General features: G+C 31.2%; 1 protein-coding gene across 1 annotated transcript in view; it reads left to right on the plus strand.

Moving 5' to 3' along the window:
* SI (sucrase-isomaltase (alpha-glucosidase)) overlaps nt 1-14,930 on the plus strand; it is a 109,985-nt gene that overhangs the window by 20,241 nt on the left and 74,814 nt on the right. The window contains exons 13-16 of the mRNA XM_011974244.1: nt 4,467-4,580; nt 9,898-9,982; nt 10,518-10,635; nt 12,705-12,876. Of these exons, the coding sequence (XP_011829634.1) occupies nt 4,467-4,580; nt 9,898-9,982; nt 10,518-10,635; nt 12,705-12,876 (489 nt within the window). The remainder of the gene's footprint in view (nt 1-4,466; nt 4,581-9,897; nt 9,983-10,517; nt 10,636-12,704; nt 12,877-14,930) is intronic.

The following is a 14,930-nucleotide window of genomic DNA, read 5'->3' on the forward strand; positions in this document are numbered from 1 at the left end:
TTTTATTTATTTGGGCCTTGCTTTTTTTCTTAGTCTAGCTAAAGGTTATTTGATTTTGTTTATATTTTCAAAAAAACTACTTTTCATTTTGTTCCTCTTTTATACTTTTTTTTTTTTCAATTTCATGTATTTCTTCTCCAATCATTATTTTTTCTTTTCTTCTACTAATTTTGGGTTAGGTTTGCTCTTGATTTTCTAGTTCTTTAAGACACATGATTAGGTTGTTTATTTAAAGTTTTTCAACTTTTTTAATGTAGGTACTTACTGCTATAATTTTTCCCCTTAGCATTGCTTTCATTTTATCCCATATATTTAGTACGTTGTGTTTCCATTATCAGCTGTTTTAAGACATTTGTAAAATTTTTTCCTAAATTTATTCATTGACCCAATGTTTATTCAATGAGCATATTGTTTATTTTTCATGTTTTTATGTAGCTTCCAAAGTTATTCTTGTTATTTATTTCTAATTTTATTCCATTGTGGTGGAAGAAAATACTTGATATGATTTCAATTAAAAAAAAATATTTTAAGTCTTGTTTTTGAACTGACATATGGTCTACCCTTGAGAATAATTCCTGTGCTTAAGAGAAGAATGTCTGTAGCCATTGGATACAATATTCTGTAAAAATCTATCAGGTTCATTTAATTTATAATAAAGATTAAAAGCAATGTTTCTTTGTTAGTTTTCTGTCTGTCTGGGTGATCTGTACAATGTTGAACACGGGGTGTCAAAGTCTCCAGCCCTATTACATTGAGTTCTATTGATCTATTTAGTTATTTGTTTTATATATCTGGGTGCTCCAGTGTTTGATGCATATATATACGCACATATATATGTGTGCTATATGTGTGATATATATACATTCATTGCTGAATTGATCCTGTTATTATATAATTATGCTCTTTTTCTCTTAATATTTTTTGTCTGAAAATCTATTTTGTCTGATATCAGTATAGCTATTCATGCTCTTTTATGGTTTCATTTGCATGGAATATCTCTTTTCATTTCTTTATTTTCAGTCTGTGCATCTTTATAGGTGAAGTGTGTTTATTGTGAGCAATAGATCATTAGATCTTGTTTTCTAATCCATTCAGCTGTTCTATATCTTCTTATTGGAGATTTAGTTCATTGACATTCATTGTTATCATTGATAAGTAAAGGCTTACTCCTGCTATTTTTACATGTTTTCTGGTTGTCTCTATCTTCTTTCCTTTCTTCTGTCTTCCTTTTAGTGAAGGCAATTTTATTAGGTGGTGTGTTTTAATTTCTTACTTTCTATTTTCTGTGTATATGTTGTAGTTATTTTGATTTGAAGTTACCAGGATGCTTGCAAATAGTATCTTACAACTCACTATTTTAAGCTGATGACAACTTAACACTGATTGCATAAACAAACTTACAAGCAGAGAGAAAACTAATAAAATCTCTACACTTTAACTTCATCCTCCTGCTTTTTAAACTTTCAGTTTCCATTTATATTTTATTATACAGTCTGTCTTGAAAGGTTGTAGCTATTTTTTATAAATATGACTTTTAATCTTTTTATTCAAAATACAAGTAGTTTACATACCACAAATGTATTGTTTTAATATTCTGTGTTTTCTGTGTACTTACTATTCCCAGTCAGTTTTGTATCATAATTTCTTTTTTTAGTCCTTAACTTCTGTTTTGTTTGTTTGTTTGTTTGTTTGTTTGTTTTTCCATTCTCCTGGTTCAGCCTCCAGAGTAGCTGGGACTACAGGTGCCCGCCACCACGCCCGGCTAATTTTTTTTTTTTTTTGAATTTTAGTAGAGATGGGGTTTCACTGTGTTAGCCAGGATGGTCTGGATCTCCTGACCTCGTGATCCGCCCGCCTTGGCCTCCCAAAATGCTGGGATTACAGGCATGAGCCACTATGCCCGGCCTTAACATTCTTTTCTTTCAGACTAAAAGAATTCTCTTTAGCATATCTTATAGGATTTGTCTTGTGTTGATGAAATCCCTCAGCTTTTGCTTGAGAAAGGCTACATTTCTTTTCCACGTTTGAAGGATATTTTCATTGGATATTTTAGAAATATATATACTTTGCTAAAAAAATATATATTTTTTTTGTACAGCATTTTAAATATGTCATGCGACTCTCTCTCCTGGCCTGTAAAGTTACACGGAAAAGTCTGCTGCCAGATATATTGGAGCTCCTTTGTAGGTTATTTGTCTCCTTTATCCTGCTGCTTTTTGCATTCTTTCTTTATCCTTGACCTTTGGGAATTTAATTATTAAATGTCTTGAGGTAGTCTCTTTTGGGTTAAATCTTCTTAGTGTTCTGTATCTTTCTTGTACTTCAATATTGATATCTTTCTCTAAGTTTGGGATTTTCCTATCATTTTCGCTTTTAATATACTTTCCACCTCTCTCTCTCTACTTCCTCTTTAGGGCCAATAACTCAGATTTGCACTTTTGAGACTATTTTCTACATCTTGTAGCCATGTTTCATTTTTCTTTATTCTTTTGCTCTTTTGTTTCCTCTGTGTATTTTCAAATAGCTTGTCTTCGAGCTCACTAATTCTTCCTTCTGCTTGATCAATTCTACTACTAAAAGACTGATGCATTCTTCAGTATGTCCATTGCAATTTTCAGCTCGAGTTTCTGCTTGATTCTTTTAAATTATTTTAATCCTTTCATTAAATTTGTCTGATAGAACCCTGAACTCCTCCATGTTATCCTGGATTTCACTGAATTTCCCCAAAACAGCATTTTAAATTTTCTGTCTGAAAGTTGACATATCTTTGTCTCTCCAGGATTGGTCTCTGGTACCTTATTTAGTTCATTTTCTGAGTTCATGTTTTCCTGGATGGTCTTTATGCTTGTGGATGTTTGTCATTGTCTGGGCATTGAAGAGTTAGGTATTTATTGTAGTCTTCACAGTGTAGGCTTGTTTTTGCCCATCCTTATTGATAGGCTTTCCAGGTATTCTAAGGGACTTGGGTTTTGTGATCTAAGTCTTTGTTAACTGCAGCTATATCTGCTTTAGGAGGCACCTAAAGCCCAATAATGCCATGACTCTTGCAGACTCATAGTCTATGGCTAGGGCTGTTCTAAATGCTCCATCTATGGGTGTCAGCTGATTTCTGCCCCTTCGTACTTTCCGCTGTGGCAGGCCAACACTGAGTTCCAATGCAAAAGACCACAATCGCTTTGCTGTCACTTCCCAATGTGCACAGATTCTCCCTCCATGCACCATGGACACTGTTGGGGAATGTGAGAGGGGTGGTGCATGCATTCCAAGACTCTCTTTCCTACCCTCTTCAATGAGTCTTCCCTTGATACGATGCTAAAATCAGGTACTGTGATCACTCATGTGAATTTGGTTCTTAAAAAGGTGCTTTGTTGTGTGTGGGAGTAGTTGTTCAATTTGGTGCTTCTGCAGGGGAACGGTCATTGCAGGCTTCTTTTCAGCCATCTTTTTCTGTCTCTCTGCCGTAAGCTTCATTCTTATCACATTCATCCAACTTAAAGTTTCTGGTGAAAGTCTTTTAAATAATTATGAACTCCTTCTGCAAAAAAAGAAAACATGCAGTTTCTTACCCTTAACTGATATTTCACAGAATACATGTTAATACCAGCTTTGTTTCTTATGGACAGATCGAACAGCCAATTTGAAATATTTGGATACAAAACAATGTAATTTAGCTCAATTTATCTGAAATTAAATTCTGCTTGCCTAATGTTATTATTGTAAGTAATAAGTAAAATAATATAAAATAATTTCAAGAAGCATAAATCAGAAAAAGGCAGCATAATACACAGTGTTTAACAGCATGGACTCAGAGGTAAGAGTGTTTGGGCTTAAATTGCTGCTGTACCTGTTATTAGTGGTTTGACTTTGAACAACTTACTTAACTTCTCTGCATTACTTCTGTAATCTGCAAAATGACTTTAATTATAGTACCTACCTCATCTGTAAGTGGTGATAAAAATAGTACCTGCTTTCAAAAATTCTAATGAAGATTATATGTTAGTAATTATGAGAGTACTTGAAATAGTGCCCAGTATGTATCATATTCATGTTTATTCATAAAAAAATAAACATAAAGACACTTAATGTTTGCCTTTGGAAATAAGCTAATGTGCTTTATTTTATGGGATATAAAATATATTATATAGAATATTTATTATGTATTTATTAAGCTATCCTACAAGGATGCTCAAAAACAAATTTACAGTTAAAATAGCAGCCTTATGCCATGTTCTGATAATTTTTTCTTCCTAAATGCTTCATATTTCACTTTCTTTTTACTGCTCTTCTTTAAATGCGTTTTAAATAGTCATGATATTCTTGTAAATTTAGATAATGTATGAGTCATATATACCGAAAGAAGTAGAATAACTTTAATTTTTTACTATTCTCAACTTCTTTACTTTGAAATTCCATTGATTTATTGTTCTCTTTTTTTATGTATATATGTGAATGATCTATTCTTCTAGGTATGGCCAGGATTAACAGTATACCCTGATTTCACTAATCCAAACTGCATTGATTGGTGGGCAAATGAATGCAGTATTTTCCATCAAGAAGTGCAATATGATGGACTTTGGATTGTAAGTAGCTATTTTAAACCAACAATTTTGGTCAATAACTGTAGAATTATTTATCTGTAAAAATTACTAAGTCAGCAAAATATATTTTTTCTGATGTATTCAACATAAAATTTAAAGCTACTATAATGTTTTTCCTAGAATATATAGGTATACCCATCATGTGCATAAGTAAGAAAAAAATGCCAATTAAGGTTTTTCTTTTTTAGCAATACACTTTATAGAATACATTTTACTTCTGTATCCAAGGTTTTGTTCCTTTATGTGTAATAATTTACCCAAAAATTAGTTAATAAGATTTGGTGATAAACCTGTTGCTTATCAATTAGCAAAACATTTATTAAAGTTTTTAACAGTCAAGCAACAGCAGCAATATGATCTGAATAAGCCCCTGTCCTTTAGAGACTTCTCTTTAGTAAGCTATGGAACAGAACAAATAAAAATTGGCAATAGGTTAAGTATTACTGTATTTAAAAAAAGCAACAAACAGAATCCTAGTTTGCTCATAAACTTATTAAAGAAAAATACAGTCATGCATGGTGGCTCATGCATGTAATCCCAGCACTTTGGGAGGCTGAGGTGGGCAGATCATTTGAGGTCAGGAGTTCGAGACCAACCTGACCAACATGCTGAAACCCCGTCTTTACTAAAAATACAAAAATTAATCGGGCTTGGGGGCACATGCTTGTAATCCCAGCTACACTGGAGACTGAGGCAGAAGGATCGCTTGAACTCGGGAGCTGGAGGTTGCAGTGATCCGAGATGGTGCCACTGCATTCCACCCTGGGCAATAAGAGTGAAACTCTGTCTCAAAAAAGAAAAAAAAAAAAATGCAAGTGTTTAAGAGTTTCTTTAATGAAGCTGTATATCTGTAGTTATTGAAGGCCTGGTGCTAGGCATGGAAACTAAATTACAACTGAGTATAATTTTGAAAAAATACATAATGGACACACTAGTGATGGCTATATTTTCTTTGGTGTTTTAGGTTCACACTATCTCTATTTTCCTTAGGTGCTCATTATTGATTCAGTCGTTATTCTAATTATTCCCTTATTTATTAAATCAATCAATCATTTAGTTAGCAAATATTTATTTTGCACCATATGTCTATCAGACATGTTGTTGGGACTACAAAGATGGAAAAATTATGTTTTCTGCTGACAATATGGATTTGGGTAAAGGGTTAGCAAAATTTTCAGAACTCCTATGATGACAGTAACAAAAAGAAGATGAAAAGGCTTCAGTTATTTAACATAAAATCACTGATATCACACCACTAATAACCAGCAATTGGTAGAAATAAAAAAAATACTGTTATCTTGAGCTTTATTTTAAGTTCTAGTTCTTGTATTATTTAACTGATACTGAAAGTTTCTTAAGTCTTTTATTTTTTTTCCTAGTTAGGAGCCACTTTGATTACAGCAAAGTTGCAAGTATAAATAATACTGTAGGAATAGTGAGACAGAGCCTGATTGTGTTATAGAAAGACAGAATATTGCATTTCTTGCATTCATTGAAAACTGAAATTCCTGATTGACCTCCAAAGTGTGGGAGAGAAGGTTATCTGAGAAAGGCAGAGTATTTCCAACACTGATACAGAAGCATTGTAACTAAGCCTTAAACACACAAACAAAAAAACACAACATAAAAAGCAGTGCAATTTCAAAGATCAATGAACTTCAGTTAACTAATACATATCATGGATAAACAGTGGATATTTTACTTCTAGCTATTAGTTAAATACTTGCCATATCACACTGCTAAGCAGTTTATCTAATTATTTCACTTTCTTTGGATTATTGTTTCTGATCCAGCTAAAACAAGTTGTTATTCAACTGATAAAGTTTTAGATTTATGTCAAGTATAAAAATAGTTTTATAATTTACTAGATTTGTAGTTTAGTTCCATGCTAATATTTGTGAATTTTAAGTTTAAATATTAAAATCACTTTGGGAAATGATGTGAGCTTAATTGTCATTGAAATATTGTTTTTGTGTATAAAATATAATAAATTTGAATTCTCTTTTTTATGAGAGATAATTCCCTAATAGTTGAGAAACAAAAGCCTACTGTACTTAGTATACTTAAGACCAAAGCTATGATTTCAAAACAAAAGTGTTAGTCAATATTTTAAAAATTAAAATATCATTTCCATTTTTTGAATACATATGCATGTTTTGATATCATGTTTTATTTTGGTTCTATTCTTAAAAATCTAATAAGAAAAATTATTCAATGAAAAAACTGAATAATTTAATGCATAGTATTTGGAAACATAAATTTTATTAAGAAGATATGTCCAAATAATTTTATATATCCAAATAGCTAGAAGCGTATTTGGTTATATTCTTTCTACATTTCATGTAATTCTTATAAAAATGAAATTCTTTTACAATTTTTTTTAAAAAAACAGTGCTATATTTATCTAGATTTACTTTAAATGTGAGTATAAAATGCCATCAGAATACTATCACAATTTTCAAGCAATTTTAAAGAAGCTTGAGGTACATTCTCAGAAACAAAGTTGACAATTTTTTTTTTTTTTTTTTTTTTTGAGACTCAGTCTTGCTCTGTCACCCAGGCTGTAGTACAGTGGCACTATCTTGGCTCACTACAACGTCCGTCCCCTAGGTTCAAAAGATTCACCCTGCCTCAGCCTCCCGAGGAGCTGGGATTACAGGTGCACTTCACCACGCCCGGCTGATTTTTGTATTTTTAGTAGAGACAAGGTTTTACCATGTTGGCCAGGCTGGTAGGTAACGCCTCAGCCTCAAAAAATAGTTTTTAATAGACTTAACATGATTTGAATGACACCTACATAACTTTAGATGTGCTTATTACTATCAGTCTAGTGAGGCTTTTGCCTCATGACTACAATGTTCCAAATCTACTTGTTGTAATATTAAAAATGTTAATTTAATGCACTGGTATCTAATATTAAATAACTATAGTTTCACTTAAATCATTTGGATATGTTAGAGAATTAAAGTGCTTTTATTATTTTCAAAATGCCACTTAAAAATACACTACAATAGATAAATTCTTTTAAATATGTGTAGTAAGTTTAATTTAATACAGTCTTGCTATATAGACATACTTTAGACATATTTAAGGAAAGTTACTAAAATATTAAATGGCATGTTTTATGTAAAATATGGTTAAAATTATGAAAAATGTTATTTTTTTGACTCAGCAGGCTAAAAATGTATATTATTGGTTCAAAAAACTATTTTCCCTTTTATTGTGAGTTGGCAAAATAATCACATTCTGATTCAATCATGTAAAAATGGTCGTAAAATAAAACTTTTAAATATTTTTGTCAATTATTTTCAGTAAAACCAATTAATTTTTTTTCTAAAAATATTTGTTCATTCTTAAATTACATAATAATGCTTACTTTCAGTGATGAAAGATTTTGTGAAATTTATGGCAAATTTACACATATGTAGCTCAAATAGAAATGATATTAATATCATAGTTGAGTGTTTTGCCCTTGTAATTCCTCAACTATACGATATACCCGGATGTTAAAATTGTTTAGAAAAGGACTCTTAAAATTTAAAATAATGCAGCTCACTATTCCCAAATTATACATTTCAGTAGCAGTTTTTTAAAACTTGAATTTTATTGATGGAATCATGAAGAAAAATGTAGTTTACCTACATTTATTTGCTGTATATACCATTATTAATTTCTACTGGACATAGGAAACAAAATTGAATATAACATTCCAGACAATTTCAAAAAAATAACTCAATGTAGCTTTAGGTATTTTGTACTTCGGAATAACTATATTAATTTCTCTCATTTCTGCTTACTCTGAAAACATTTGGGAAGTGGAAATATATACCATTTAAATCTGTCATGATAACAAATCTATTGTTTTGTCCCTTGAGCACCATTAATTTATCATTTCAATTCCATGTATCAAATTTCCTTAGCTTCTTTTTATATCCACAGTCTAGACACTTTTATGAGAATATTTTGAGAATAACAGAATTGAATAATCATATTGAGTGGGCTTCGGTCAGAAGAACTCAATATTTAGGGACGCTTTTGCGAACTAAATCAGTCTAGTTGTAGTTATAATTTTATGAAAGAAATGTCTAACTATAATACAAATGATTCACCATTACATTTTTAAAATTATTTTATTAGTGTCTTTAAGTGACACCGTCAGTCTCAGATCTTTTCTAATCTGTTGATAAATATTATCTATTTGGGGAGTCTCAGAAAGCAGTATAAAAGATAGGTTTAACGATTGCAAAGTTAATATAGGAGTGTTAAGGTTAAAGGGAGGATTGAAAGCTGAAATAAGAGGGGAAGGATTCAAAAAGGTGAAAAGCAGCGAGTCTTAAAATATGGGCATGATGTAGATGGGGAAAAGGAAATGTAATTAAGAAAATCTACTTTTTCTGAGTGAAGTAAAATTACCAGAGAGACAAGGATGTGACTGAATGTGATGCCTTTATATGAAAGGAGACAATTTATTATAGAGATGTGAAAAACAAGGCTTATAGAAGTCCTCGACACAGTTTGCAGAGAAGAAAGACAAAACACGTATTTCTTGAGTATATGTTTGGTAATATATGATTTTATAAAATTTATTTTTTTTAGTGCAAAGACTTAACTGGTTTATGGTCACACAGCTAGTAGGTAGTGGGACAAGATTGGGGCCTGTGTTAAAATGGCTAGAAAATCCATGAACATAATATCCCATCACTATTTCTTCAAGAGCTGTTTAGGTCTTGGTTCTTTGTGATCGTGCTGACCTAGGTTTCCCTGAGTGTTTCAGAGATTCTGTGAGGCCATAACTATTTTAATTAAAACACTAAAGTCTATTTGCCTTTTTAAAACTTTCATTCTTTTATGAGTGTATAGGAGCTGTTGGTAGGCAAATTTTGCCTCTAGCAATGTGCTTAGCACATCATAGAAACTAGATAAAGGTTAAATGAAACAAAATACATTGAATCAATGGATATGCAAAGAATGTGTATAATAATGGACTCATAATGAGAAGACTAACAGCTATTTGGAAATGACTTAATACTTATAAGTAATATCATATATATATATATAAAATCAAAACTAGATACATGAATTACATTTTGATTGTTTAAAATCTCTCTATCCCATCTAAGATACTTATCTGATACAGGCATTCTGTTTATTTTTAGGTTGTTAGCTTATATTTATCTTCTAGGAATTAATGAGCATTATGGTTATCTTATATAAAACATTTTCAAAGAACTAGAGAGTTTCTGCTAATAGGATTTATAATTATGTAAAATCTGCGGTTCTTCATTTTGTATCCATTCAGGACATGAATGAAGTTTCCAGCTTTATTCAAGGTTCAACAAAAGGATGCAATGCCAACAAATTGAATTATCCACCTTTTACTCCTGGTAAAATTTATTTGGTTATCTAATTACTGTTTTAATTTAGAATAATTTTCTGTTTTGCTGGTAATTTCTAGCATATATTTCTAAATTACAATTTTTGGTATAGTTTTAAAGCCATAAAATCAACTTGTTTATTTTTTCTTCAGCCAAATATTCTCTGCCTAAGATTGTATTAAAATAGACTAATCTATTATAAGGCTTTAAAATGGGTCCATAAATATATGATGTACAATATAGTTGGGTGTAGGTATATTTCTATATTGTTAAAGGCTATTTTGTTATTGAAGTTAGAAAACAGAGTGTTTACCAATGTAAATATAAATCTAATAGTTAATCCAAGTTTAGCAAGAGTGAAAGATGAGGACCTAATTGGAACGTAGTTTAGGTTTAACTGAATTGTCCTTTTTCATCATTTTCGACCAAATATGGAATTTCATAGCACAAATGAAATGGGATATAACATTTATGATGGAAAATATACATTATAATGTTTATAATGGAAAAATATAAGAAATGTTTCTTATGTATTTTCTCAAAGATATTCTTGACAAACTCATGTATTCCAAAACAATTTGCATGGATGCTGTGCAGAACTGGGGGAAACAGTATGATGTTCATAGCCTCTATGGATACAGCATGGCTATAGCTACAGAGCAGTAAGTGAAATTGCATTCAAATAATTCTTTCATATTTTTTTAAAGTTTTTGATAATTTATCAATGTATTAATAGGAAATAGTAAAGTTAAGAAAAAGAAAAATAACATTTTATGCCTGCTGAAAAGTTACGGCATTCATAATATCAGTTCTCTTACTAATATTCGTGAATTTGGGACTCATTTATTAAGAATGACGTGGTAGGCTGGGTGCGGGGGCTCACGCCTGTAACCCCAGCACATTGGGAGGCCGAGGCAGGCAGAGCACCTGAAGTCAGAAGTTTGAGAACAGTCTGGCCAACATGGTGAAACCTCATCTCTATTAAAAATACAAATCTACCTGGGAGAGGTGGCGGGCTCCTGTAATCCCAGTTACTTGGGAGACTGAGGCAGAAGAATAGTTTGAACCCGGGAGGCGGAGGTTGCAGCGAGCCGAAATCGTGCCACTACACTGCAGCCTGGGCGACAGAGCTAGACTCAGTCTCAAAAAAAAAAAAAAATTGACTATTTATATGTATTTTATATATATATATATATATATATTTAACTGAGACCCTTTATTTTAACTCCTAGATTTAAATTATCCTTTTATCCTTCAAAATTTTACCATTTCTGAATATAACTGTGTTTTAAGCTTGAATCTCACAACTGACCTGGGAAAATATTGCCCCAGGAACAGGTCTTTAACTATTTTTCAAAAAGAATGTTTTTAATTAAAACATAGTTTTCTAATTAATATCCTTCTAAGTAATATTCTAGTACATTTTTTATAAAATATGATATTAAACAAAAGAAGAAAACAATAATATGTTCATTATCTGCTAATTTTCAAGCATCGTTTATGGTCCTGTGATATTATAGTCAATAAACCCAATACTGTTTTCAATATACTTACGATTTTCTCATAATTAAACAGTTATGATTGAGTGTTTTTTCAAATTTATATTTTTCTGGTCCTAAATCATACTGATACTCAAACTCTTAAACACTGTCTTCATGGTGTTAATTTACTTTGTAAACTCAATAGAGTATTACATGTAGCGGTGTTTAACTTAATATATCCTAGGAAAGAAAAAATAGGCTGTGTTTCAATATAATAAAGATTATAACATGGAAAAGCACTTGAGAATATAGTTACCCATTTCCTAATTGCTTCCAATTATGAAAACATTATAAATAATAGTTGTGTAACATGAGTGATGCTTGTAGTTGTGGACAGTGGTTAACTTCTAGAAACAAACAAACAAACAAAACCCTCTTAAATACTTTTTATCCCTACCTTGTCTGCTAATATTTGAAGATGTAGAAATGAATATATAATTGGAGTCACCACACTACAAAAAGTGTATTGGGTTCAAGTTCAGGTGTAATATTTTCTATTTATAAGGGAATTCAATTAGTTTAAATCATATATTTCAAAAACAAATGCTGAGTGGATACCAAATGCACATGTTTATTTAATTTGGTAAAGGATGATTGGAGTCATTCAAAATTTAGTGATTTCTAAAAGTTCCCTTTCACTATATTTTACCAGAATATATTTAAATAAGTAAATGTTAGTAGTGACATACAAAATTGATATGTAATTTTGACATAATTATTATAAATATTATGACATAATGCATTAGTCCATTTTCATGCCACTGATAAGGCATACCTGAGACTGGGCAATTTACAAAAGATTTACTGGACTTACAGTTCCGCATGGTCGGGGGGCCTCACAATTATGACGGAAGACAAGGAGGAGCAAGTAACATCTTATGTGGATGGCAGCAGGCAAAGAGAGAGTTTGTGCAGGGAAGTTCCCATTTCTTTAAAACCATCAGATCTCATGGGACTCATTAACTATCACAAGAACAGTGCAGGAAAGACCTGCCCCCATAATGCAATCACCTCCCATCAGGATTCTCTCACAACATGTGGGAATTGTGGAAGTTACAATTCAAGATGAGATTTGGGTGGGGACACAGCCAAACTATATCACATGGCTTGGAATTATGAAATTTTATAATCTAAATGACAACTTTATTTTTTAAAATAATTTTTATTAATTAATTTGGTTTTATTTTTAGAGCTGTACAAAAAGTTTTCCCTAATAAGAGAGGCTTCATTCTTACCCGCTCAACATTTGCTGGATCTGGAAGACATGCTGCACATTGGTTAGGAGACAATACTGCTTCATGGGAACAAATGGAATGGTCTATAACTGGAATGCTGGAGTTCGGTTTGTTTGGAATACCTTTGGTAAGACAGTTGCATATAGTATTCCTCATAAAAGCAACAATTATGTTAATTTTTAATGTAATCTTAATGAATTTTAGTAAAATGATCAAAAGGTATGTTACAGAAATAATTCAGCTTTTTATTTTTATTGAGTTTATGAAGAAAATAAGAATACAGATGGCATCTATAATTTTCATACCATTAAAATGAGAATGTAGTACTAATAAAATTCAGTGAAATCAGAATAATTGAGGAAAACAAATATAAATATAAACACAGCATAGGAAAGCTTATATAAAAGATATAAAGAAAAAAATAAGGTGGTGAAGAAAAGTTCAAATATATTGGTTATAAAAATAAATGTCAGAAGTCTAAGTGTATTTAAAATACTAGATTACCAGTTTAGATTTTAAAAGATAATCTTTTGTTTAGAATATAAAACATAACAACAGAAAAAAATGTTTAAAATTTCAAAAGTGGAGAAAATGTGTACTAGGAATTGCGAACATAAAATATCTGAGAAGTCTAACTCTATCAAACAAAAAAAAAGTAGTATCCAATGTTGATATTCAAGACTAAAGAGAGACACTACATAACAAAAATAAGGTAGAAAGTATTATAAAACAGTAGTGATTTGTTTTTGTTCACATGCACAAATAAAACAAACACCAAAAACCCAATCAATAAAAGTAACACCCCCCCCCCAACACACACAATCTTGTGTTTGAAAAATAGGCTGGACAAGGTGGCTCACTTCTATAATCCAGCACTTTGGGAAGCCGAGGTAGGTGGATTACTTGAGGTCAGGAGTTTGAGACCAGCCTGGCAAACATGGTGAAACCCTGTCTCTACCCAAAATACAAAAAGTTGGGCATGATGGCAGGCACCTGTAGTCCTAGCTAGTCAGGAAACTGAGGCAGGAGAACCGTTTGAACCTGGGAGGTGGAGGTTGCACAGAGCCAAGATTGGGACTCACATTTTTGAGACCCTGTCTGAAAAAAAATGGAAAAACGTATTATCAAATTCATTCATGAGTCAAAGATAAACTGAATAGAATTAAACAAACAAACAAAAAAACCTTAGAAAATTAACTTTTAAGAATTTTACTTATTAAATCTTGGGAAATTTCAGCTGTTAATATTTAAAGAAAAACCTACTGATTTAAATACTTAAAAAGAAAGAAACGCTTAACAATTAGTGAAGTGCATGAATTTAAAAAGTGGAAAAAGAAAAACAATAAACCTAAAGAAAGACATAAGTAATTAAGCTGAGAGAAAAAATTAATGCAATGTAAGCAAAATCTCTAGAGGAAAAATTTTAAAATACAAAGGCAGTTCTTCAAAACTTTTAATAAAATAGACTAATTTATAGCATATTTGTTAAAAAGGAAGGAAAAACAGGCAATATTCAAATGTATTTTAGTATAAGGTGTCATTTATTATAACAACCAATTAATAAACCATAACCAACAGTCAATATTAAAACTAAATGTAGGACTTTTTGAGAAAATGTAAGTGATAGCTAAGTAAATTAAATATATACCCTGTTCAATAATAAGAAGACTCAATATATTAGGAATAGGCATTCTCTACAAAATGTTATCAAAGTTTTGTGGAATTCCAATTTAAACAATAAAAGGGATTTTGGGAAACATAAAAGGTGACTCTAAACTTCATATGGAAAACAATACATTTTAAAGAAGTAGAGAAAAAGAATGAGGATTAGTTCTAACCAGATAAAGCTACAATTATTAACACAACGATACTGGACTGTGAATATGCAAATAGATTAACACGGCAGTATAAGACACAGGCCCATGCATATATAATTTGTTAAATGACAGCACTGAAGGAAAGTATCAACTATTTACATGGACTATTGACTCAGTATTTAAGAAACAATATACACCCCAATCAGACGTAGATTTGGTCTTTTCAAAAGAAGACATTCATACAGCCAACAGACACATGAAAAAATGCACATCATCACTGGCCATCAGAGAAATGCAAATCAAAACCACAATGAGATACCATCTCACACCAGTTAGAATGGCAATCATTAAAAAGTCAGGAAAC

The sequence above is a fragment of the Mandrillus leucophaeus genome, unplaced genomic scaffold, assembly GCF_000951045.1.
Source record: "Mandrillus leucophaeus isolate KB7577 unplaced genomic scaffold, Mleu.le_1.0 Scaffold1009, whole genome shotgun sequence".
Classification (NCBI taxonomy): domain Eukaryota; kingdom Metazoa; phylum Chordata; class Mammalia; order Primates; family Cercopithecidae; genus Mandrillus; species Mandrillus leucophaeus.